We start from the raw sequence: 26,980 nt of genomic DNA on the forward strand, positions 1-26,980 counted from the left end.
GAGATAGAAATGGTCAGTCACAGGCTGGGTGAGCACGGAGTGCAGCCAGAGGCCAGGGAGACAGGAGTGATTGACTGCTTTTCTCTGGGGGGGTCACTGAGGATTGAGGGCCCCAAGTTCTCAGCTCCTCTGGGGCAGAGATTGGGAGGCTGCCATTTTCACTCTCGTCCTCCAAAGCTGTACAGAAAGCTTGCAGGGAACAAAAGCTCCTGAGAGCAAACCCAAGCAGATTACTTAACCCGGGCCCAGCAAGGGCAGGGCAATTCCACCTCCGGCAAAGACATTTGAGAACCACGGCAACAGGCCCCTCCCCCAGAAGATCAGCAAGAACAGCCAGCCAAGACCGAGTTTACCGATCAATGAGAATGGCAGAACTCCAGGGCTAGGAGAATACAGCACAAAGAATTCATGGCTTTTTCTCCCCTGATTCTTTAGTCTTTCAAAGTTAATTTTTTAAATTTTCCTTTTTTTCTTTTTCTTTTTTTTGAAATTTACTTTTTCCCTTTTTCAACCAACATCTTATCAATCCGTTTTTTAAAAAATCTTTTTTATTTTTCATTTTTAGAGTCCTATTCTATCCCTTCATAGTAGTTAACCTTATTTTTGGCATATATATATATAAGTTGTTCTCTCTTTAAAATTTTGGGATACAGGAGAGAGGGGAAAGATGGTGGAGGAGTAGGGGACCCTATTTCAACTGGTCCCTGGAATTGAGCTGGATATCTACCAGACCACTCTGAGCACCCATGAAACCAGCCTGAGATGTAAGAAGATCTGGATCTCTACAAACAGAATATCGCAGGCGGTTGATTTTGAGGTAGGAAGTGGGGAGCCGTGATTCCGCGGGCACATATCGGAGGATAAACGGCAGCGGGAGGGTGCCTGGCAGTGGGGATCCTGCACCGCTGGTGAGTGACAGCCTCACACGCTGGGGACGGAGCACAGACTCACAGACTGGTAGCAGCAAGGAAAGGACTTTAGGGCAGCCCCCCGGGGCGGAAAGCCTCAGCGGCGAGATCATGCCTCGAACTGGGGGCGGCTGGCGGTTTTAGAAGCACAAAGGACAGAGACGTCAGGACCTGGAGGCAGGACTGGGAGCGCTTCGGAGGGACGCACAACCCAGGACGCTGCAGTTTATAGCAGCACGGGCAGAAATGGAGATAGTGTGGCCTGGAGAGCTCACTGAAGAACAGACTGCAGTCTCTCTGCTCTGAGGCAGAGGGTTGGAAACGGTCTCTTCTGCTCTGATTCATGGAAGAGACGCGGAAAGCTGACAGGGAAAACTGCCAGAGAACAAAAGCCCCAAAAACTGATTCCCGCTGAGCCCATCCCCCGCCACAGGGGGGCAGGGCAACTCCGCCCGAACAGAGTTGCCTGAGTAACAGCGCAAGAGGCCCCTCCCCCAGAAGACAGACTGGGAAAACAAGAGGCCAGCAACCCTAAGGTCCCAAGAAAACAGGTGCATCTTGCTTGGGTTCTGGTAAATAATTTGGACTCTATACATTCCCTCAAACACCCATCAACAGAATGACTAGGAGGAGGAGCCCCAAAATAGAAAACACTCAGAGATTATGACTTATGCTTCAGATTTGCAAATGGATGCAGATATAACCAAGATGTAGGAGATGGAATTCAGGCTAGCAATTGTGACGACAATGGCTAGAATAGAGAAATCAATTAATGGCAACATAGAGTCTCTAAGGGCAGATATGAAAGCTGAATTGGCAGAACTTAAAAATGCTATCAATGAGATCCAATCCAATCTAGATAATCTGACAGCTAGGGTAAGTGAGGCAGAAGAATGAATAAGCGACCTGGAAGACAATATAATAGATAAAAAGGGAAAAGAGGAGGCTGGGGGAAAACAACTCAGAATCCATGAAAATAGAATCAGAGAAATAAGTGACACCATGAAGTGTTCCAATGTCAGAATAATTGGAATCCCAGAGGGAGTGGAGAGAGAGAGAGGACTAGAAGATGTATTTGAGCAAATCGTAGCTGAGAACTTCCCTAATCTGGGGAATGAAACAAACATTCGCATCCTAGAGGTAGAGAGGACCCCTCCCAAGATCAAGGCAAACAGGCCAATACCCTGGCATGTAATAGTAATACTTGCAAATCTTAGAACCAAGGAAACCATCTTAAGGGCAGTTGGGGGAAGAGATTCCTTACGTACAGAGTGAGGAACATCAGAATAACGTCAGACCTATCCAGAGAACTGGCAAGCCAGAAAGGCCTGCCAAGACATATTCAGGGTACTAAAGGAGAAGAATATGCAGCCAAGAATACTTTATTCGGCAAGGCTTTCATTTAGAATGGATGGAGAGATGCAGAAGACCGGCAGAAGCTGAAAGAATATGTGACCACTAAGCCGGCTCTGCAAGAAATATTAAGGGGGGTTCTATAAAAGGAGAAAGACCCCAAGAGTGATATACAACAGAAATTTACAAGGACAATCTATAAAAACAACGTCTTCACAGGCAACATGATGACAATTAATTCATATCTTTCAATAATCACTCTCAACGTGAATGGCCTAAACACTCCCATAAAATGGCACAGGGTAGCAGATTGGATAAAAAGACAGGACCCATCCATATGCTCTCTACAAGAGACTCATTTTGAACCTAAAGATACATCCAGACTGAAAGTGAAGGGATGGAGATCCATCTTCCACGCCAGCAGACCTCAAAAGAAAGCTGGGGTAGCAATTCTTATATCAAACAAATTAGATTTAAACTAAAGTGTGTAATTAGAGACACAGAAGGACACTATATCATTCTTAAAGGGTCTATCCAACAAGAAGATCTAACAATTGTAAATATCTATGTCCCCAATGTGGGAGCAGCCAACTACATAAGCCAACTGTTAACCAAAATAAAGAGTCACATCAATAACAATACATTAATTGTAGGAGACCTAAATACTCTACTCTCAGCAATGGACAGATCATCTAAGCAGAAAATCAACAAGGAAACAAGAGCTTTGAATGATACATTGGACCAGATGGACCTGATAGATATTTACAGAACATTCCACCCTAAAACAACAGAATACTCATTCTTCTTGAGCACACATGCAACTTTCTCCAGAATAGACCACATACTGGGTCACAAATCAGGTCTCAACCGATACCAAAAGACTGAGATTATTCCCTGCCTATTGTCAGACCATAATGCTTTAAAACTGGAACTCAATCACAAGAAAAAATTTGGAAGGAATTCAAACACTTGGAAGCTAAAGACCACTCTGCTCAAGAATGTTTCGGTCAACCAGGAAATCAAAGAATAACTTAAACAATTCATTGAAATCAATGAGAACGAAAACACATCGGTCCAAAACCTATGGGATACTGCAAAGGTGGTCCTAAGGGGGAAATACATAGCCATCCAAGCCTCACTCAGAAAAATAGAAAAATCCCAGATTCACCAACCAATTCTACACCTTAAAGAACTAGAGAAAAAGCAAAAACAATGCCTAGCCATGCATTAGAAGAGAAACAATTAAGATTAGAGCAGATATCAATGAATTAGAAATCAGAAACACAGTAGATCAGATCAACGAAACTAGAAGTTGGTTCTTTGAAAGAATTAATAAGATCGATAAACCACTGGCCAGACTTATCCAAAAGAAAAGAGCACGGACCCGAATGAATAAAATTATGAATGAAAGAGGAGAGATCACGACTAACACCAAGGAAACAGAAACAATTCTTAGAAATTATTATCAAAAACTATGGGGCGCCTGGGTGGCTCAGTCATTAAGTGTCTACCTTTGGCTCAGGTCATGACCCCAGGGTTCTGGGATCAGCCCCGCATTGGGCTCCCTGCTCGGCAGGAAGCCTGCTTCTCCCTCTCCCACTCCCACACTTGTGTTCCTGCTCTTGCTAACTCTGTCTCTCTCTGTCAAATAAATAAATAAAATCTTTTAAAAAAAGAAAGAAATTATTATAAAAAACTATATGCCAATAAACTGAGCAATCTGGATGAAATGGAGGCCTTCCTGGAAACCCATAAGCTGCCAAGACTGAAACAGGAAGAAATTGTCAACCTGAATAGGCCAATAACCAGTAACGAGATTGAAGCAGTGACCAAAAACCTCCCAAAAAACAAGAGTCCAGGGCCTGATGGATTCCCTGGGGAATTCTACCAAACATTCAGAGAAGAAATAATACCTATTCTACTGAAGCTGTTTCAAAAAATAGAAACAGAAGGAAAGCTTCCAGACTCATTTTATGAGGCAGCATTACCTTAATCCCCAAACCAGGCAAAGACCCCATCAAAAAAGGAGAATTTCAGACCGATATCCCTGATGAATATGGATTCCAAAATCTTCAACAAAATCCTAGCTAACACGATCCAACAATACATTAAAAGGATCGTCCACCATGACCAAGTGGGATCTATCCCCGGCATGCAAAATTCACAATGTTGCAATGTTCAACATTCGCAAATCAATCAATGTGATAGAACACATTAATAAGAGGATAGAGAAGAACCATATGGTCCTCTCAATTAATGCAGAAAAAGCACTTGACAAAACACAGCATCCTTTCCTGATTAAAACTCTTCAGAATATAGGGATAGAGGGAACATTCCTCAAGTTCATAAAATCCATCTATGAAAAACCCACAGTGAATATCATCCTCAATGGGGAAAAGCTGAGAGCCTTTCCCTTAAGATCAGGAACACGTCAAGGATGCTCACTCTCACCACTATTGTTCAACATAGTACTAGAAGTCTTAGCAACAGCAATCAGACAACAAAAAGAAATAAAAGGTATTCAAATTGGCAAAGAAGAAGTCAAACTCTCTCTTTTCACAGACGACATGATACTTTATGTGGAAAACCTAAAAGACTCCACCCCCAAATTACTAGAACTCATACAGCAATTCAGTAATGTGGCAGGATACAAAATCAATGCACAGAAATCAGTTCCTTTCTTATACACTAACAACGCAACTGTAGAAAGAGAAATTAGAGAAACGATTCCAATTACAATGGCACCAAAAGCCATAAGATACCTCGAAATAAACCTAACCAAAGAGGTAAAGGATTGATACTCTAGGAACTACAGAACACTCATGAAAGAAATTAAAGAAGACACAAAAAGATGGAAAAATATTCCATGCTCATGGATCGGAAGAATAAACATTATTAAAATGCCTATGCTACCCAGAGCAACCTTTACCTTCAATGCCATCCTGATCAAAATTCCAATCACATTTTTCAAAGTGCTGTAACAAACAATCCTAAAATTTGTATGGAATCAGAAAAGACCCCAAATCGCCAAGGAAATGTTGAAAAAGAAAAACAAAGCTGGGGGCCTCAAGTTGCCTGATTTCAAACTATATTACAAAGCTGTGATCACCAAGACAGCATGATACTGGCACAAATACAGACATATAGACCAATGGAACAGAATAGAGAACCCAGATATGGAACCTCAACTCTATGGTCAAATAATCTTTGACAAAGCAGGAAGAAATATGCAATGGAAAAAAGACAGTCTCTTCAATAAATGGTGCTGGGAAAATTGGACAGCCACATGCAGAAGAATGAAACTCGACCATTCATTAACACCATACACAAAGATAAACTCAAAATGGATGAAAGACCTCAATGTGAGGCAGGAATTCATCAAAATCCTAGAGGAGAACATGGGCAGTAACCTCTTTGACATCACCCACGGCAACTTCTTTCAAGATACATCTCCAAAAGCTAGTGAAACAAAAGCAAAAATGAACTTTTGCGACTTCATCAAGATAAAAAGCTTCTGCACAGCAAAGGAAATGGTCAACAAAACAAAGAGGCAACCACAGAATGGGAGAAGATATTTGCAAATGACACTACAGATAAAGGGCTCGTATCCAAGATCTATAAAGAACTTCTCAAACTCAACACCCAAAAAACAAATAATCAAGTCCAAAAGTGGGCAGAAGATATGAAAAGACACTTCTCTGAAGAAGACATACAAATGGCTAAGAGATGCATGAAAAAATGCTCATCATCATTAGCCATCAGGGAAATTCAAATCAAAACCACATTGAGATACCACCTTACACCAGTTAGAATGGCAAAAATGGACAGGGAAAGAAACAACAAATGTTGGAGAGGTTGTGCAGAAAGGGGAACCCTCTTACACTGTTGGTGGGAATGCAAGTTGGTACAGCCACTTTGGAAAACAGTGTGGAGGTGCCTCAAAAAGTTAAAAATAGAGCTACGCTATGACCCAGCAATTGCACTCCTGGGTATTTACCCCAAAGACACAGATGTAGTGAAAAGAAGGGCCACATGCACCCCAATGTTCATAGTAGCAATGTCCACAATAGCCAAACTGTGGAAACAGCCGAGATGCCCTTCAACAGATGAATGGATAAAGATGTGGTCCATATATACAATAGAATATTACTCAGCCATCAGAAAGGATGAATACCCAACTTTTACATCAACATGGATGGGACTGGAGGAGATTTATGCTAAGTGAAATAAGTCAAGCAGAGAAAGAAAATTATCATATGGTTTCACTTATTTGTGGAACATAAGGAATAGCATGGAGGACACTAGAAGGAAGGGGAAAATGGGGGGGGTGAATTAGAGGGAGAGATGAACCATGAGACACTATGGACTCTGAGAAACAAACAGGGTTTTAGAGGGGAGGGGGAAGGGGTGATTGGTCATCTGGTGATGGGTATTAAGGAGGGCACGTACTGCATGGAGCACTGGGTGTTATACGAAAACAATGGATTGTGGATCACCACATCAAAAACTAATGATGTATTGTATGGTGACTAGCGTAACATAATAAAATTTTTAAAAAAACTTTGGGATAGAGGGGCACCTGGGGGGCTCAGTCGTTAAGCGTCTGCCTTTGGCTCAGGTCATGATCCCAGGGTCCTGGGATCGAGCCCCGCATCAGGCTCCCTGCTCTGTGGGAAGCCTGCATCTCCCTCTCCCACTCCCCCTGCTTGTGTTCCCTCTCTCTGTCAAATAAATAAATAAAATCTTTTTAAAAAATAATAAATAAATAAAATTTTGGGATAGAGTTTCTTCTAACATACTAAAATATACCCTAAATCTCGAGTGTATGGCTTTGTTCTAGTCTCCTGCCTGATCACATTCTCTCTTTTTTTTATTTAAATCCTCTTCTTTTTTTTTTCCACCTACTTCTTATCAACTCCTTTAATAAAATCTTTTATCATTTTTATCTTTACAGTCATATTCCATCCATTCATCATATTTATCCTTATTTTTGTACTTATGTAAGTTTTTCTTTCTTTAATATTTTGAGAGGCACTTTCTTCTAACACACCAAAATACACCGAAAATCTAGTGTGTGGCACTGATCTATGCACCTGCCTGATCATATTTGATCATATTCTGTTTTGTTTGTTTGTTTGGTTGGTTTTTTTGTTTTTATCCTTTTCTTTTCCTTTTTTTTTTTTTTTTTTTTTTTCTTTTTTCATTCTTTCCCTTTCTTTTCCCCCGGTTTCAGGTATCTTCTGATTTCTTTAGTGTATGTTTTTCTGGGGTCGTTTTTACCGTGTTAGCGTTTCGTTCTCTCATTCCTCTATTCTTCTCTGGACAAAATGACAAGACGAAAAAAATCACCTCAAAAAAAAGTACAAGAGGCAGTACCAACTGCCAGGGACCTATCAAAACAGACATTAGTAAGATGTCAGAACTAGAGTTCAGAATGGCGATTTTAAAGATACTAGCTGGGCTTGAAAAAAGCATGGAAAATATTAGAGAAACCCTTTCTGGAGAAACAAAAGAACTAATATCTAACCAATCAAAATCAAAAAGGCTATTAATGAGGGGCAATCAAAAATGGAGGCTCAACTGCTAGGATGAGGCAGAAGAGAGAATTAGTGATATAGAAGACCAAATGATGGAAAATAAAGAAGCTGACAAAAAGAGAGATAAACAACTACCGGATCACGAGGGCAGAATTCGAGAGATAAGTGAGACCATAAGACGAAAAAACATTAGAATAATTGGGATCCCAGAAGAAGAAAGAGAGAGGGGTAGAAGGTATATTGGAGCAAATTATAGCAGAGAACTTCCATAATTTGGGGAAGGAAACAGGCATCAAAATCTAGGAGGCACAGAGAACCTCCCAAAAAATCAACAAAAATAGGTCAACACCCTGACATCTAATAGTAAAACTTATCAGTCTCAGAGACAAAGAGAAAATCCTGAAAGCAGCTCAGGAGAAGAGATCTGTAACCTACAATGGTAGAAACATTAGATTGGCAACAGACCTATCCACAGAGACCTGGCAGGCCAGAAAGGACTGGTATGATATATTCAGAGCACTAAATGAGAAAAATATGCAGCCAAGAATACTATATCCAGCTAGGCTGTCATTGAAAATAGAAGGAAAGATAAAAAGCTTCCAGGACAAACAAAAACTAAAGGAACTTGCAAACACGAAACCAGCCCTACAAGAAATATTGAAAGGGGTCTTCTAAGCAAAGAGAGAGCCTAAAAGTAACATAGATCAGAAAAGAATACAGACAATATACAGTAACAGTCACCTTACAGACAATACAATGGCACTAAATTCCTATCTTTCAATAGTTACCCTGAATATAAATGGGCTAAATGCCCCAATCAAAAGTCACAGGCTATCAGATCGGATAAAAAACAAGACCCATCGATGTGCTGTCTGCAAGAGACTCATTTTAGACCCAAAGGCACCCCCAGATTGAAAGTGAGGGGGTAGAAAACCATTTACCATGCTAATGCACAACAAAAGAAAGCTGGGGTGGCAATCCTTATATCAGACAAATTAGATTTTAAACCAAAGACTGTAATAAGAGATGAGGAAGGACACTATATCCTACTTAAAGGGTCTATCCAACAAGAAGATCTAACAGTTGTAAATATCTATGCCCCTACCATGGGAGCAGCCAATTATATAAGCCAATTAATAACAAAAACAAAGAAACACATCAACAACAATACAATAATAGTGGGGGACTTTTACACCCCTGTCACTGAAATGGACAGATCATCTAAGCAAAAGATCAACAAGGAAATAAAGACTTTGAATGACACACTGGACCAAATGGACTTCACAGATATATTCAAAACATTCCATCCCAAAGCAGCAGAATACACATTCTTCTCTAGTGCCCATGGAACATTCTCCACAATAGATCACATCCTAGAACACAAATCAGGTCTCAACTGGTACCAAAAGATTGGGATCATTCCCTGCACATTTTCAGACCACAATGCTTTGAAACTAGAACTCAATCACAAGAGGAAAGTCGGAAAGAACTCAAATACATAGAGACTAATGAGCATCCTACTAAAGAATGAATGGGTCAACCAGGAAATTAAAGAATTTAAAAAATTCATGGAAACCAATGAAAATGAAAATACAACTGCTCAAAATCTTTGGGATGCAGCAAAGGCAGTCCTGAGAGGAAAGTATATAGCAATACAAGCCTTTCTCAAGAAACAAGAAAGGTCTCAAGTACACAACCGAACCCTACACCTAAAGGAGCTGGAGAAAGAACAGCAAATAAAGCCTAAACCCAGCAGGAGAAGAGAAATAATAAAGATCAGAGCAGAAATCAATGAAATAGAAACCAAAAGAGCAGTAGAACATATCAACGAAACAAGGAGCTGGTTCTTTGAAAGAATTAACAAGATTGATAAACCCCTGGCCAGACTTAACAAAAAGAAAAGAAAAATGACCCAAATAAATAAAATCATGAATAAAGAGGAGAGATCACAACCAACCCCAAAGAAATACAAACAATTATAAGAACATATTATGAGCAACTCTATGCTAGCAAATTAGATAACCTGGAAGAAATGGATGCACTCCTAGAGATGTATCAACCACCAAAACTGAACCAGGAAAAAATAGAAAACCTGAACAGACCTATAACCACTAAGGAAATTGAAGCAGTCATCAAAAATCTCCCAAGAAACAAGAGCCCAGGGCCAGATGGCTTCCCAGGGGAATTCTACCAAACATTTCAAGAAGAATTAATATCTATTCTTCTGAAATTGTTCCAAAAAATAGAAATGGAAGGAAAACTTCCAAACTCGTTTTATGAGGCCACCATTACCTTGATCCCAAAACCAGACAAAGACCCCATCAAAAAGGAGAATTACAGACCAATATCCTTGATGAACATGGATGCAAAAATTCTCACCAAAATACTAGCCAATAGGATCCAACAGTACATTAAAAGGATTATTCACCACGACCAAGTGGGATTTATCCCTGGGCTGCAAGATTGGTTCAACATCTGCAAATCAATCAGTGTGATACAATACATTAATAAAAGAAAGAACAAGAACCTATGATCCCCTCAGTAGATGCAGAAAAAGCATTTGACAAAGTACAGCATCCTTTCTTGATCAAAACTCTTCAGAGTATAGGGATAGAGGGTACATGCCTCAATATCATAAAAGCCATCTATGAAAAACCCACAGCGAATATCATTCTCAATGGGGAACAACTGAGGGCTTTTCCCCTAAGGTCAGGAACATGGCAGGGATATCCACTATCACCACTGCTATTCAACATAGTATTAGAAGTCCTAGCCACAGCAATCAGACAACAAAAAGAAATCAAAGGCATCCTAATCAGCAAAGAAGAAGTCAAACTCTCACTCTTTGCAGATGATATGATACTTTATGTGGAAAACCAAAAGACTCCACCCCAAAACTGCTAGAACTCATACAGGAATCCAGTAAAGTGGCAGGATATAAAACCAATGCACAGAAATCAGTGGCATTCCTATACACCAACAACAAGACAGAAGAAAGAGAAATTAAGGAGTTGATCCCATTTACAATTGCACCCAAAACCATAAGATACCTAGGAATAAATCTAACCAAAGAGGCAAAGGATCTGTACTAAGAAAACTATAAAATACTCATGAAAGAAATTGAGGAAGACATAAAGAAATGGAAAAATGTTCCATGCTCATGGATTGGAAGAACAAATATGGTGAAGATGTCAATGCTACCTAGAGCAATCTACACATTCAGTGCAATCCCTATCAAAATACCATCTACTTTTTTCAAAGAAATGGAACAAATAATCCTAAAATTTGTATGGAACCAGAAAAGACCCCGAATAGCCAGAGGAATGTTGAAAAAGAAAAGCAAAGCTGGTGGCATCACAATTCCGGACTTCAAGCTCTCTTACAAAGCTGTCATCATCAAGACAGCATGGTACTGACACAAAAACAGACACATCGATCAATGGAACAGAATAGAGAGCCCAGAAATGGACCCTCAACTCTATGGTCAACTAATCTTTGACAAAGCAGGAAAGAATGTCCAACAGAAAAAAGACAGTCTCTTCCTGGAGTCCCAGGATCGAGTCCCACATTGGGCTTCCTGCCCAGCAGGGGGTCTGCTTCTCTCTCTGACCCTCCTCCCTCTCATGCTTTCTCTCTCTCTCTCAGTAAATAAATAAAAATCTTAAAAAAAAATAATAATAATAATAATCTTGCCTGACACCATGATAACAGAATATTGATTTAGTTGTCTTGCAGAGACTCATGGCTTCACTAAGAAAATGACCAAAACCAGTCAGGACCACTGACTGTCTCTGAGCATGCACAAGTGTCCAGTGGATGAACTTTTGACATAGAAGGTCCTAAAACCCCTTGGATCATGTTAAGGATGCCATTTTCTGGTTATGGATTGCATGAAAACACATACAGAAGCTTCTAGTAGGCATAGATAACAAAATCAACCCTCCCTTACTTATTAATTTCCCTTATCTGATTCTGATGTCATATAGCTCCTCTCCCCTATAACCAGACCCTTTTTTATTTGCCTTAAAAATCTCTGACTCTCCCACTTAGAGGGGTAGATTTGAGGTTGGCTTTCCTGTCTCCTGGTTTAGCTGGCTCTTTAATAAACCGTTTCCTTGCTTCATATTCAATGTCTCAATGATTGGCTTTGCTGTGCATCAGGTATAAAGACTTAGGTTTGGTTACCAAAGTATGCAAAACCCTGGTCTAGAGTTACCAATAAATTCAACTCTTTCTTATACAGAAGAGTGTTTTAAAATATTTGAAGGTCAAGTTATGCTTTCTTTAAAAGGAATATTGCCCGGTGATGGGTATTAAGGAGGGCATGTTTTACATGGAGCACTGGGTGTTACACGCAAACAATGAATCACGGAACACTACATCAAAAACTAATGATGTACCGTATGGTGACTAACATAACATAATAGAAAAAAGAATACTGAGGGCGCCTGGGTGGCTCAGTTGGTTGAGCAACTGCCTGCAGCTCAGGTCATGATCCTGGAGTCCCGGGATCGAGTCCCGCATCAGGCTCCCTGCTCAGCAGGGAGTCTACTTCTCCCTCTGACCCTCCCCCCTCTCATGTGCTCTCTCTCTTCTCTCATCCTCTCTCTCAAATAAATAAATAAAATCTTTAAAAAAAAAAAAAGAAAAAAGAATACTGACATGATGTGGAATACAAAGAAATTTAAGGCAAGGTCCCCTCTCTCTTCACATTAGTAGGCTTGTGAGAACTCATTCCTGATAGTCAGTGTCTCTAAAATGCAATACCCAGAGTTGAACACAGTATGAGCCAAGGCAAGCCCTAGAAACATGACCATATCCATCCAACCATGACCAGCCCAGACCTCTTGGCTTACAAGAGGCTCCTAAGCAATGGCAGCACCTGCCTGAGCTTTGAACCCAGCACAGAATTTCTGCTGATCACCAGCCATCACTGTTTTCTTCCCCAGAAAGAAATACCTTGGAAAAGATGGCAGAGAAGTAGGGGACCCTATTCCAACTGGGCCCCGGAATTAAGCTGGATATCTACCAGACCACTCTGAATACCCACGAAATCAGCCTGAGATGTAAGAAGATAGATCTGGATCTCTACAAACAGAATATTGCAGGCATTTAGTTTTGAGGTACGAAGTAGGGAGCTCTGATTCTGTGGGCAGATATGGAGGATAAACGGAAGGGGGAGGGAGCCTGGCCATGGGGATCCTACACCGCAGGTAAGCGATAGCCTCCCGCGCTGGGCATGGGGCACAGACTTGCACACCAGTAGCAATGGGGAAAGGACTTTAGAGCAGCTCCCCGGAAGGAAACCGAGAGCGGCCAGGCCACATGGGAACTGGGGGTGGCTGGTGGTTTTAGAAGCACAAAGGGCAGAGACATGCCCCAACCTGAGGGGAGGACTGGGAGTGCTGCTGAGGGGCTCACAACCCAGGATGCTGCAGTTTATAGCAGCACGGGCAGAAACGGAGATAGTATGGCCTGGAGAGCTCACTGAAGAACAGACTATGATCTCTCTGCTCTGAGGCAGAGGGTTGGAAACTGTCTCTTCTGTGACTCTCAGTAGAGACAGGAAAGCCACCAGGGAAAGCCTCCAGAGAACAAAAGCCCCAAAAAAACTGGTTTTCACTGAGCCCATCCCACACCAAAGGGGGCAGGGCAAATATGCCCAAACAGGGTTACCTGAGAAACAGCACAAGAGGCCCCTCCCCCAGAAGACAGACTGGGAAAACAAGAGGCCAGAACCCTAAGGTCCCTAGAAAACAGGTGCATCTTGCTTCGGTTCTGGTCAATAATTTGGACTCTATACATTCCCTCAACCACCCCTCAACAGAATGACTAGGAGGAGGAACCCCCAAAGTCGGAAAGACTCAGAGATTATGATTTATGCCACAGATTTACAAATGGATTCAGATATAACCAAGATGTCAGAGATGGAATTCAGGCTAGCAATTGTGAAGACAATGGCTAGAATGGAGAGATCAATTAATGGCAACATAGAGTCTCTAAGGGCAGAGATGAAAGCTGAATTGACAGAACTTAAAAATGCTATCAATGAGATCCAATCTAATCTAGATAATCTAACAGCTAGGGTAAGCGAGGCAGAAGAACGAATAAGTGACCTTGAAGACCATTTAATAGAAAAAAGGGAAAAGAGAAGGCCAGGGAAAAACAACTCAGAATCCATGAAAATAGAATCAGATAAATAAGTGGCAACGTGAAGCGTTCCAATGTCAGAATTATTGGGATCCCTGAGGGAGTGGCGAGAGACAGAGGACTAGAAGATATATTTGAGCAAATCATAGCTGAGAACTTCCCTAATCAGGGGAATGAAACAAACATTCCCATCCTAGAGGCAGAGAGGACCCCTCCCAAGATCAAGGAAAACAGGCCAACACCCTGGCATGTAATAGTAAAACTCACAAATCTTAGAACCAAGGAAACCATCTTAAGGGCAGTTAGGGGGAAGAGATTCCTTATGTACACAGGGAGGAACATCAGAATAATGTCAGACCTATCCACAGAAACCTGACAAGCCAGAAAGGGCTGGCAAGACATATTCAGGGTACTAAATGAGAAGAACATGCAGCCAAGAATACTTTATCCGGCAAGGCTGTCATTTAGAATGGATGGAGACATGCAGACCTTCCAAGACCAGCAGAACCTGAAAGAATATGTGACCACTAAGCCAGCCCTGCAAGAATATTAAGGGAGTTCTATAAAAGGAGAAAGTCCCCAAGAATGATATACAAGAGAAATTTACAGGGACAATCTATAAAAACAACATCTTCACAGGCAACATGATGACAATTAATTCATATCTTTCAATAATCACTCTCAACGTGAATGGCCTAAACGCTCCCATAAAACAGCACAGGGTATGCTCGGCGGGAAGCCTGCTTCTCCTTCTCCCACTCCCCCTGCTTGTGTTCCCGCTCTCATTGTGTCTCTCTCTATCAAATAAATTAAAAAAATCTTTAAAAAAATATAAAAAAATAAAAAGATCCTGTATCCTTTAAAAAAAAAAAAGGGCACAGGCTAGCAGACTGGATAAAAAGACAGGACCCATCCATATGCTGTCTACAAGAGACTCATTTTGAACCTAAAGATACATCCAGACTGAAAGTGAAGGGATGGAGATCCATCTTCCACGCCAGCGGACCTCAAAAGAAAGCTGGGGTAGCAATTCTTATATCAGACAAATTAGATTAAACTAAAGTCTGTAGTTAGAGACACAGAAGGACACTATATCATTCTTAAAGGGTCTATCCAACAAGAAGATCTAACAATTGTAAATATCTATGCCCCCAACATGGGAGCAGCCATCTACATAAGCCAACTGTTAACCAAAATAAAGAGTCATATCGATAACAATACATTAATTGTAGGAGACCTCAATACTCCACCCTCAGCAATAGACAGGTCATCTAAGGAGAAAATCAACAAAGAAACAAGAGCTTTGAGTGACACACTGGACCAGATGGACCTGATAGATATTTACAGAACACTGCACCCTAAAACAACAGAATACTCATTCTTCTAGAGCACACATGTAACTTTCTCCAGAATAGACCACATACTGGGTCACAAATCAGGTCTCAACTGATACCAAAAGACTGAGATTATTACCTGCATATTCTCAGACCATAATACTTTAAAACTGGAACTCAATCACAAGAAAAAAATTGGCAGAAATTCAAACACTTGGAAGCTAAAGACCACTCTGCTCAAGAATGTTTGGGTCTGGGTGCCTGGGTGGTTCAGTTGGTTAAGCGACTGCCTTCGGCTCAGGTCATGATCCTGGAGTCCCGGGATCGAGTCCCACATTGGGCTCCCTGCTCGGCGGGGAGTCTGCTTCTCCCTCTGACCCTCCTCCCTCTCATGCTCTGTGTCTCTCATTCTCTCTCTCGCAAATAAATAAAATCTCTAAAAAAAAAAAAAAAAAAAAAGAATGTTTGGGTCAACTAGGAAATCAAAGAACTTAAACAATTCTTGGAAACCAATGAGAACAAAAACACATCAGTCCAAAACCTATGGGATACTGCAAAGGTGGTCCTAAGGGGGAAATACATAGCCATCCAAGCCTCACTCAAAAAAATAGAAAAATCCCGAATTCACCAGCTGACTCCACACCTTAAAGAACTAGAGAAAAAGCAACAAACGATGCCTAAGCCACAAATTAGAAGATAAATAATTGAGATTAGAGCAGAGATCAATGAATTAGAAACCAGAAACACAGTAGATCAGATCAACAAAACTAGAAGCTGGTTCTTTGAAAGAATTAATAAGATCGATAAACCACTGGCCAGACTTATCCAAAAGAAAGAGAAAGGACCCAAATTAATAAAATTATGAATGAAATGGGAGAGATCGTGACTAACACCAAGGAAATAGAAACAATTATTAGAAATTATCATCAACAACTATATGCCAATAAGCTGAGCAACCTGGAAGAAATGGATGCCTTCCCGGAAAACTATAAGCTGCCAAGACTGAAACAGGAAGAAATTGACAAGCTGAATAGGCCAATAACCAGTAACAAGATTGAAGCAGTGATCAAAAACCTCCCAAAAAACAAGAGTCCAGGGCCTGATGCATTCCCTGGGGAATTCTACCAAACATTCAAAGAAGAAATAATACCTATTCTCCTGAAGCTGTTTCAAAAATAGAAACAGAGGGAAAGCTTCCAGACTCATTCTATGAGGCCAGCATTACCTTAATCCCCAAACCAGGCAAAGACCCCATCAAAAAGGAGAATTTCAGACCGATATCCCTGATGAATATGGATTCCAAAATCCTCATCAAAATCCTAGCTAATAGGATCCAACAATACATTAAAAGGATCATCCACCACAACCAAGTGGGATTTATCCCCAGGGTGCAAGGGTGGTTCAACATTCACAAATCAATCAATGTGATAGAACACATTAATAAGAGGAGGGAGAAGAACCATATGGTCCTCTCAATTGATGCAGAAAAAGCATTTGACAAAACACAGCATCCTTTCCTGATTAAAACTCTTCAGAGTATAGGCATAGAGGGAACATTCCTTGTGTTCATAAAATCCATCCATGAAAAACTCACAGTGAATATCATCCTCAATGGGGAAAAGCTGAGAGCCTTTCCCTTAAGATCAGGAACACGTCAAGGACGCCCACTCTTGCCACTATTGTTCAACATAGTACTAGAAGTCCTAGCAACAACAATCAGACAACAAAAAGAAATAAAAGGTATTCAAATTGGCAAAGAAGAAGTCAAACTCTCTCTTTTCGCAGATGACATGATACTTTATGTGGAAAACCCAAAAGAATTCACTCCCAAATTACTAGAACTCATACAGCAATTCAGTAATGTGGCAGGATACAAAATCGATGCACAGAAATCAGTTGCTTTCTTATACACTAACAATGCAACTGTAGAAAGAGAAATTAGAGAACGATTCCATTTACAATAGCACCATAAACCATGAGATACCTCAAAATAAACCTAACCAAAGAGGTAAAGGATCAATACTCAAGGAACTACAGAACACTCATGAAAGAAATTGAAGAAGACACAAAAAGATGGAAAAACATTCCATGCTCATGGATCAGAAGAATAAACACTGTTAAAATGTCTATGCTACCCAGAGCAATCTATAGCTTCAATGCCATCCTGATCAAAATTCCAATCACATTTTTCAAAGTGCTGGAACAAACAATCCTAAAATTTGTATGGAATCAGAAAAGACCCCAAATCACCAAGGAAATGTTGAAAAAGAAAAACAAAGCTGGGGTCATCACGTTGCCCGATTTCAAGCTATATTACAAAGCTGTGATCACCAAGGCAGCATGGTACTGGCACAAAAACAGACATATAGACCAATGGAACAGAATAGAGAGACCAGATAGGAACCCTGAAGTCTATGGTCAAATAATCTTTGACAAAGCAGGAAGAAATATGCAATGGGAAAAAGACAGTCTCTTCAATAAATGGTGCTGGGAAAATTGGACAGCCACATGCAGAAGGATGAAACTCGACCATTCTCTAACACCATACACAAAGATAAACTCAAAATGTATGAAAGACCCCAATGTGAGACAGGAATCCATCAAAATCCTAGAGGAGAACATAGGCAGTAACCTCTTTGACATTGCCCACAGCAACTTCTTTCAAGATACATCTCCAAAGGCTAGTGAAACAAAAGCAAAAATGAATTTTTGGGACTTCATCAAGATAAAAAGCTTCTGCACAGCAAAGGAAACAGTCAACAAAACCAAGAGGCAACCCACAGAATGGGAGAAGATATTTGCAAATGACACTACAGATAAAGGGCTGGTATCCAAGATCTATGAAGAACTTCTCAAACTCAACACCCAAAAAACAAATAATCAAGTCAGAAAATGGGCAGAAGACATTAAAAGACACTTCTCCAAAGAAGACATACAAATGACTAACAGACACATGAAAAAATGTTCATCATCATTAGCCATCAGGGAAATTCAAATCAAAACCACATTGAGATACCACCTTACACCAGTTAGAATGGCAAAAATGGACAAGGGAAGAACCAACAAATGTTGGAGAGGTTGTGCAGAAAGGGGAACCCTCTTACACTGCTGGTGGGAATGCAAGTTGGTACAGCCACTTTGGAAAACAGTGTGGAGGTGCCTCAAAAAGTTAAAAATAGAGCTACCCTATGACCCAGCAATTGCACTCCTGGGTATTTACCCCAAAGACACAGATGTAGTGAAAAGAAGGGCCACATGCACCCCAATGTTCATAGTAGCAATGTCCACAATAGCCAAACTGTGGAAACAGCCGAGATGCCCTTCAACAGATGAATGGATAAAGAAGATGTGGTCCATATATACAATAGAATATTACTCAGCCATCAGAAAGGATGAATACCCAACTTTTACATCAACATGGATGGGACTGGAGGAGATTATGCAAAGTGAAATAAGTCAAGCAGAGAAAGTCAATTATCATATGGTTTCACTTATTTGTGGAACATAAGGAGTAACATGGAGGACATTAAGAGAAGGAAGGGAAAAATGAAGGGGGGGGATAGGAGGGAAAGATGAACCATGAGAGACTATGGACTCTGAGAAATAAACTGAGAGTTTTGGGGGGAAGTGGGGGGATGGGTTAGCCTGGTGATGGGTATTAAGGAGGGCACGTACTGCATGGAGCACTGGGTGTTATACGAAAACAATGAATCATGGATCACTACATCAAAAACTAATGATGTACTGTATGGTGACTAACGTAACATAATAAAATAAAATAAAATAAAAATACCTTGCTAGCTGCCACACGTCGATAAGACAGCCCTGGTGGATAGAAGAAGGTGACTGTGGTTCCATAGGAGTCCTCACCATCATTCCACACCTTCACTTTCATATTTATCTCCCGGGTACTCCCCACCAACAGCGTCTTCAAGCTAGGTGTTGGAGCAGAGGGCAGGAGATGATTCTGGGACTGAGGCTAGAAAGGGTCTGGGGATGAAACACAGAGTGGGGAGGTAGGGGAGAAATAGGGGACAGGATGTTTTTCTGAGCACAGGCTAGAAATGTTAGGGAAAGCCAGAGCAAGGGCTCCAGATTCCAGAAAAGGAGCCGGGGAACCAGGGCAGGTCTAACAGAGTGGTAGCTCACCCTGAGACGCCAAAGGAGATGCCAAGGTCATCCTGGCAGACATGGTCAGCTCCACAATTCTTCTCAAAGGGGAGCTAAGAGGGAAGGCAAAGCAAGGTTTTCCCCAAGATCTAGAGTCCACACCCTCCACTCCCTTCTGGAAGATTCCAATACCAGGACTTACAGAGGCTGTGTAGTATCTCTGAGCATCCACAGCCAACATAGGCCGGAGGCTTCCAAAGGAAGGGATAGGCTTGCCCACCAGGGAGAAGTTGAGACGCAAGGTGATGGGGGTCACTGAGTCCTCCACACAGGCCTAAAGGATGGACATTGAAGACAGCAGTGGCAAGGAAATGCATCTTCACAGTCACTAGCTATGTCCTGTTCCCTCATCTGCAAAATGGGGTCATAAGGATACCCAGTTGTGCTCAATTGCTATAATTCCACCATTTAGAACCTCTGCTTTGCCTGATTTCTGCCTTGAATTCCTTCCCCACAGCATCCCACATGGCTCACTCATTCTATTCAGGATCTTCCCAAACTTTACCTGATCCAAGAGGTCTCCCAACACCTTCTCTACTCTCCTCCCTGACTTTATCTTTTTTCATAGAATTCATCACTACCTGACATCTATTATCTAGGAACTTGATTTTTTTGGCCTTCTCTCAGAGTTTCCTGTGGGCATGACTGTTTTGTCCACTGTTGCGTCCCCAGTGCCTAAGACAGGACCTATCTCAGAGAAGCAGCTCCTAAAAGAATCCCAGTGCATCACCCCATAGTTCTCTGAAGCAGTGGTACTCTCCTAAAATCCAACTGTGTAGCCTCAGCCATTGCAGGTGATCCATCCATTTACTCATTTGCTCACTCACTCATCAGCTAACCAGTGTTATGCACCTCCTGCATGCCAGGTCCTGTGGTAGGGCTAAGCCACAGTGAGAATCAGAACACACCCTGTTCCTTCCCTGCCCAGCCCATCGCCAGCCGCAGGATCTCTGCCATCCCCAGGACTCTGAGGTCCCCTTACCAGGAGGAGCAACTTCACAGTCTCACAGTACTGTCCCAGCCCAAGGACTCGGACACGAGTCAGATTCCAGGTCTTTGTCTCCTCAAAGATGGCACGAGGACTCTGGCGGCCTGGGTCGAGGGTCAGGTCAAAGGTCACAGAGCTCTGGAGGTTACCTGTAGGGGAAAGGAGGAGATAAGGAGGGCTGAGAGAGCTAGAAACTCCCCAGGTGGACAAGGGTCAAGGCAGGAGACAGGAGCCCTGAGTTAAGGGACTCTAAGGGCCAGGGTATCTTGGGTCAGAGAGGCAAGGACTCACCCAGCCGATTCTTGGGACTTCCATAAATATGAAGACAGACATTGGCGTCGCCCAGTGCATTGACAGAGGAGGTCTCCTCCCGACACTCAAACAGAGACCTGGCTATCTCTGCAGGTTTGAATCGGATGGTCATCCACACCCTGAGTACAGGTCTGGTCCTAAGGGCAGAACACTGAGTTGAGGGCAGGTCCTTGGTCCCAGAAGGGCAAACTGGGATGGGGGTGGGGAGGCTGAAATCCTAGGCAGACTTAGAATGATCTGGAAGTGTCTGAGGAGGACTTTCTCACCTGAGCAGCAGCACCTGCCCATGGGCCCCCACGGCCAGGTCCACCAGTCCATCCAGGGTAAGGTCCTGACCCCCACTCAGTGACTGCCCAAAATACTGGAGGCTGGGGGAGAGCTGGGAGGCTGAGATCCTCTGGACAGAGAGGGAAAGGCAAGTCAGGTTGAGGGTGATGGAAACAAGTTGGAAATCAGCAACAAAAGGAACAGTGAGGTAGGAATGTGGGAGACAGAAAGAAGAGCTCAGTAGTGAAAAGATGTCACCAGAAGTGCCTAAAAAGAGGAGGTGGGGTGGGGAAATGATGACCAGAGAAAAGATCCCCAAGACAAAAATGAAGAAGTGGTGATTGAGAGTTTGGTCTGGTGACCTGTGTCTCATTCATTCATTCTTCTACTTAGTCTCAGGTCCAATTCTGGCTCTGCTCATGAGCCATGAGGCCTTGGGCCAGGATCCAATCTTACTGTGCCTCAGTTTCCTCATCTTTCACATGGGGATAATAATATCTTAGAGTTTAGCTGTGAGTAGTAAATGAATTAATGCATATAGTTCTTTGAACAGCAAAAGTCACTAGTCACTGATTATGATGAGTATTAGAGCTAGAAGGGACCTCAGAGCTCATCTAGCCCCACTTCCCACTTTGCAGACAGTGCCTAGGCCACACAGCCTTTAAGAGGCCAACTCCAGACCTGAAATCAGATCCTCTGACCCCAGGCCCCAGGCCCCTTTTTGCTTCTGAGGACAAAGAGGGAAAAAGTTGGGATGGGAAGTGGCTGTATCCATAAGAAAATTCTATGCTCTGGAAACTTGCCTCCCCTGTGGGTTCCTTCTCTTTTATTTCCATTGCTCCTATGATGACCAACCCCTTGGAGAATGTGCCCTTTAAAATTTCTAGGCACTGCTGGACTGGCAGACATGATGCATAGTAATAATAAAACGAAAGAGAAATCTAAGGACATCTGGAAAAGAAGAGGTAGGTAGAGATAGCACAAACCCAGTCAAGTAGTCTCATGCTCAGGAAAACTGATCTCACTGCCATATCCTCAGGTTGGTGTGTGGGCCCAGTGGGAACAAGGCAAGTCTTTCCCAGTCAAGTAATGTGGTGGGATACATCATAGTGGGAAGTAAGAAAATCATGGTGGACCAGCAAATCTGGAAAGGCCTCCTCTTAGAGTCAAGCCTTTCAGGTATAATTCAAGTGATATTTGCAGTTGAGGGTGTTCATAGATATGCTTTTAAACTGCTGCAGCCAGGGGAAGTTAAAGCAGTTGGTCTGGAATGAATGCAGTTTCTTGACATCAGGTGTTATTGTCAACAAAGCTTTTCATTCTCTTCCTAAAGTTCCAAGTTCTTTAAAACCCCTTCAATTGTTAAACTGTATTACACTATGTATATACTCTGTATGTACTAACTCATTTAATCCGCACAGCAGCAGCCCAGTGAGGTTGGTTCTCTTACTACTACCATTTTACAGATGAGGAAACTGAGCACAGATAGGTGTGTAATGACTAAGATCCTGTAGCTAGGAAGTAACAGAACTGCAGGGATCTTCTTTGACATTTCTAACAACGTTTTCAGATATAATTCATATACCATACCATTTACTCTCTTAAAGCATACAACTCAGTGGTTTTAAGATGTTCTCAGAGTTATGCCACTATCACCAAATCAATTTTAGAACATTTTCATCACCTGCCAAAAAAATCCATACCCCTTATCACTCACCCCCATGTCCCTCATTTTTCTCCACCACCGGCACCTGACTACCCCTTATATACTTTCAGTCTCTATCTATTTACCTATTTACATTTCAGATAAATAGAATCATACAATATGTGCCCTTTATTTTCTGGCTTCTTTTACTTAGCATAATGTTTTCAGGGTTCATTCATGTTATAGCAAATACTAGTTCTTCATTCTTTTCATGGCCAAATACTATTCCATTGTATGTATATTTATTTACGATGGAATTTATGTGTTCATCAGTTAATGGACATTTGGATTGTTTCCACCTTTTAGATATCATCAATAATGCTACAGTGAACATTCATGTATAAATTTTTGTGTGGACATAGGTTTTCAATTCTCTTGGGTCATACAGTATACAATTGCTGGTCATACAGTAACTCTACATATAACTTTTTAAGAAACGGCCAGATGTGTTCCAAAGTAGCTGCAGCATTTTATATTCCCACCAGCAAAGTTTGAGGGTACCAAATTTTCCACATCCTCACCAACACTTGTTATTATCTGTCTTTTTTATTCTAGCCATCCCAGTGGGTGTGAAATGGTGACTCATTGTGGTTTTGATTTGCTGATGACTGATGACTAATGATATTTAGCATCTTTTCATGTGTGTATTAGTCCTTTGTATATGATCTTTGGAGAAATGTCTATTCAGATCCTTTACCAATTTTTTAATTGGGGCTTTCTTTACATTTTGCCAAGGGAAGAAGCCCTCCCTTTTCAGGGAACTTTCCCCATCAAGACAGACATCTGGCAGGACTGCTGATGGCATGAGTGAATGGTCATATAGCATCCAGGGAGAAGAAGGGGTGAGTAGACAGGCAGACTGAGGCAGCCAGACCTAGACAGGCAACAGGGAGCCACCAAGAAACCAAGAACTGGGTTAGAAGTCAGGAGATTGGAACCTACCTCATCACCTTTCCTGATCCACTATAAACCTTGGACAAGTCAAATCATTGATATTCTCCATGCCCCAGATTTCATTTCTAAAGTGGGTCTGTTAATGCCTGGCCTATGTACCTTGTAAAGCCACTGGGGGATTAAAAGGCCTAAGTGGAGATGTCACTTAAGAATCAAGTCCTCATACAAAGCAGAGAACATACCAATGTGTTCATTTCTAAAATTCCACAGATATTGCTTGCTGCCTACAAGGTGTCAGTGCTGGGCAAAGGAAGTAAGATGAGGTAAAGGAGAATTTTCTAGGTGGCAGAATAGAAAACAAGGAGAAGCAAAGAAGAAGTTGTAACAACCGGACCTGTGACTGGGCCTCACCTGACTGTGGGAGGTGCTGATGCCCAGTCCTGAGATTCCATGAAATAAGTAGACAGCACCCCGGCTCTCCTGCTCTCCTGGGGCCCCAATGGCCACGTCTGTCAGCTTGTCCCCATTCACATCCCCCAGCACTGTCAGGGCTGCCCCAAAGCGGCCCCAGGGGTGGCCCTGCTCCCCACAGAGAATGACCTCACACTGCCACTTAGCCCTCTGCAGAACAAAACCAGTGTCAGGTCCCAACCCAGGCAACCCCTCCACCCCACACCCAGGCCTCACCCAGCCCAGCTCTCATCAGACACTCACCCCCTGGGGCAAGGGACACACAGACACCTGGCCCCCCCGGGTCGGCTTGTAGTAATAGGGAGCCCCAATGAGGACAAGGTCAGAGCTGCCATCTCCATCCACATCCACAGTGCAGAGGGAGGCCCCAAAGTAGGAGCCAATCTGCAGGGCAGAGCCTGAAGTCATCCTGCCTGCCCCTGCCAGAGGCACTCCCTTCTGGGACAGGACCCACTTCTCCACAGCCACCAGGACCTTCCCCCCACAGGCTCCCAAACCCCTTCATCTCCTCCCTCTCTGCCCCTGGAGACCCTGCCATCCTCATGTTCCACTCTGGCTTCCTCAACACCCAACCTGAGTCCCTGCGACTTCAGCCTTTGGCCTCCATTGCCCAGACGTCTGGGTGAAGATGACAGCCTTCCCAGTATGTTGATGGCGGGGGGCCCCCAGGATCAGGCTCTGGACCCCCTTCCAAAGAGCCAGCTCAGTGGAGTAACCTGAGGAGGGCAAGCCTCAGCACAAAGGCTTCCTCCCCACCCTTGAGCTCCTGCCCTTCCCAGGCAGCTTATCTCCCACCTGTGCCCGCAACCTCAGCCTTTTCTCACCCAGGTAAGAGTCCCTCATGTCCACATTCTCTTGAGACATGTTGATGAAAGTGGGGCTCATATTTGGGGGGTACAGGAAGGCACCTCCAGACCAGCTGAAGCTCCCCACAGCCCCCAGAACTGGTCCATCCTGGGAGGAAAAGATTCCAGGGCTGAGCAGGCCTTAGCCAAAAGAAGACAGCCTATTCCAAAGCAATGCCTGCCACCGACTCTGCTCATTATTTGGAATTCTCTTCCTCCACTCACTTATCTAACACCTGTCCTCCCACTCCTCCCTCCTCCTACATCAATGGCCTGAAAGGGACCCCACTCACAGGTGTGAACACAGCGCTGAAGCCCTCCTGGGACATCTCCAATTCAAAGGAACTACTGCTTATGGTCTGCGTACCTGGGGGAAAGCATGACACCTGGGTTCCAGAGGGAAAGATAGGCTTTGCCAAGTCTGAGAAGGACACCTCAGCTTTAGAGGATCTAATGTTGGAGATTAATACCCAAAGGGATGTGTTGGTGCCCATGGCATGGGGGCCAGATTCAAGAAGGGAAAGCATTTATGGGTGAGGGTTTCTGAAGTGAATACTTTCATCTGTAACTTACCCTCAATGGCAAAGATCTTCTCTTTCAGTTGGTTTTGAATGTCTCTCAAAGCATCAAAATTCTCCACTTTAAAAATGTACTCATGGGAGGGCTTCGATGCAATGTCATTTAATTCTTTCCAAGAATGTTTCTTTTGAAAAGCCAATCCCACCTGTCCCCAGTAAAGACCAACTCAGTGAAAACAATCGTAAATCTAATATGCCTAGCAAATGTTGGATGCTGATATCCTCCAATAACCCCACAAGGTCAATGTTATTACACTCAGTGTACAGATAAGAAAAATGAAGCTCAGACAGCATCGAGGAGTTTAGGGAAAAGGATCAAGGTCCCCAGACTGGAACACAACTTTCATCCTGAAGGTAGTAGAAGCTGGGAGATCTGGGGGTTTTGTCCTAGAAAGGGAAGTTGCCTTAAGAGGAAGCAAGGGTAGGAAGTGGTGGCAAGGCATGTCCACATCCTACCCCAACTGCATAACGGATGATACCCGCAGCTTCAGCCATAGGGATGACATCCTCATAACCCAGGGGGTCGCCTTTTTTTTGCCCGTCGGTGATGACAATGAGGATCTTGGAGGCATCTTTTCGGGCCCCTCTTGAGGTACTGAACAGTTGGTTTCTGTCAGAGAAGAGGATCCAGAGACCTATGAACAGACCTGCTGCTAGCCCTTGATGCCTTTTGAGAAGAAGGAGATGCCCCTTTCTCTTGGAGGCCCTGGTCCCACCCATAGGCCCCCACAGACCGAATCTCAGTCCCAACCTATCCCTCTCTCATGGAGACTGATGAGGCCTAAAGGAAGACCCAGATGCTTTAGGGAAGGACCTAGGAGAAGTCAGGACTCACGTGACTATTTGGATGGCTGTGGCTGTGTGAGTATACCCTCCCAGCTGGCGTACAGAATCCAACAGGACTAGTGGGTTTGAGCTGTATGTGAAGTCTTTGAAAGTGAAGTGCACCTGGAAATTGCTGGAAAACTGCATCAGGGAGAACTGGGAGAATTGCAGAGGGCTGGGAGCCAAGGCCACTTGACCAGAACCCTGGGCACTCTACCCACAAACCTCCCACAGGGGCCCTGCACACTTGCCTTCCCTCCCCCAAAGGCACACCTGGGTGCTAGGTCTCTGGAACTGATTCATCACAGCCTCCACGAAATTCAGCATCTTTTTAAAATCATGGAAGGAGATGCTGCTCGAGCCATCGATCAGGAACACGATATCTTGCTCTTGCCTGGGACACTCTGGGAAAAGAGGTGGCACCAGTCCTCCAAGGAACACTCCCAGAGCCTAGGACCCCAGCCTCCTGGCCATAAGAATTCACCGCCCCCTGACCCAGGGGCTTCCCCAATCCCTGCCTAAAACAGGGCCCTTTGGCCTCCTAAAGTCCTTAAAGAGGCTACATTTGTGACACAGCTGCTCACATCTGTGTAGCCAGCCTGGTTTATAAAAAAGTGAAGGTTTTTTCAGACAATTCAGATGG

General features: G+C 43.0%; 1 protein-coding gene across 5 annotated transcripts in view; it reads right to left on the reverse strand.

The window, feature by feature from the left end:
- The window catches only part of LOC117999556 (integrin alpha-X-like), a 63,830-nt gene that overhangs the window by 32,494 nt on the left and 4,356 nt on the right, over positions 1-26,980 (reverse strand). For 2 of the 5 annotated variants that reach the window (XM_034988790.1, XM_034988794.1), the window contains 15 exons: positions 26,611-26,741; positions 26,348-26,493; positions 25,969-26,122; positions 25,508-25,658; positions 25,228-25,301; positions 24,914-25,043; positions 24,663-24,805; positions 24,333-24,473; positions 24,030-24,239; positions 21,019-21,149; positions 20,732-20,889; positions 20,435-20,589; positions 19,595-19,726; positions 19,432-19,505; positions 19,076-19,217 (listed from right to left, as the gene is read on the reverse strand). In XM_034988790.1, coding sequence (XP_034844681.1) covers positions 19,076-19,217; positions 19,432-19,505; positions 19,595-19,726; positions 20,435-20,589; positions 20,732-20,889; positions 21,019-21,149; positions 24,030-24,239; positions 24,333-24,473; positions 24,663-24,805; positions 24,914-25,043; positions 25,228-25,301; positions 25,508-25,658; positions 25,969-26,122; positions 26,348-26,493; positions 26,611-26,741 — 2,072 coding nt within the window. The remainder of the gene's footprint in view (positions 1-19,075; positions 19,218-19,431; positions 19,506-19,594; positions 19,727-20,434; positions 20,590-20,731; positions 20,890-21,018; positions 21,150-24,029; positions 24,240-24,332; positions 24,474-24,662; positions 24,806-24,913; positions 25,044-25,227; positions 25,302-25,507; positions 25,659-25,968; positions 26,123-26,347; positions 26,494-26,610; positions 26,742-26,980) is intronic. The other 3 variants (XM_034988791.1, XM_034988792.1, XM_034988793.1) reach the window with 3 other exon arrangements.

The sequence above is a fragment of the Mirounga leonina genome, unplaced genomic scaffold (assembly GCF_011800145.1).
Source record: "Mirounga leonina isolate KUSES-001 unplaced genomic scaffold, KU_Mleo_1.0 Mir_454, whole genome shotgun sequence".
Taxonomy (NCBI): Eukaryota; Metazoa; Chordata; class Mammalia; order Carnivora; family Phocidae; genus Mirounga; species Mirounga leonina.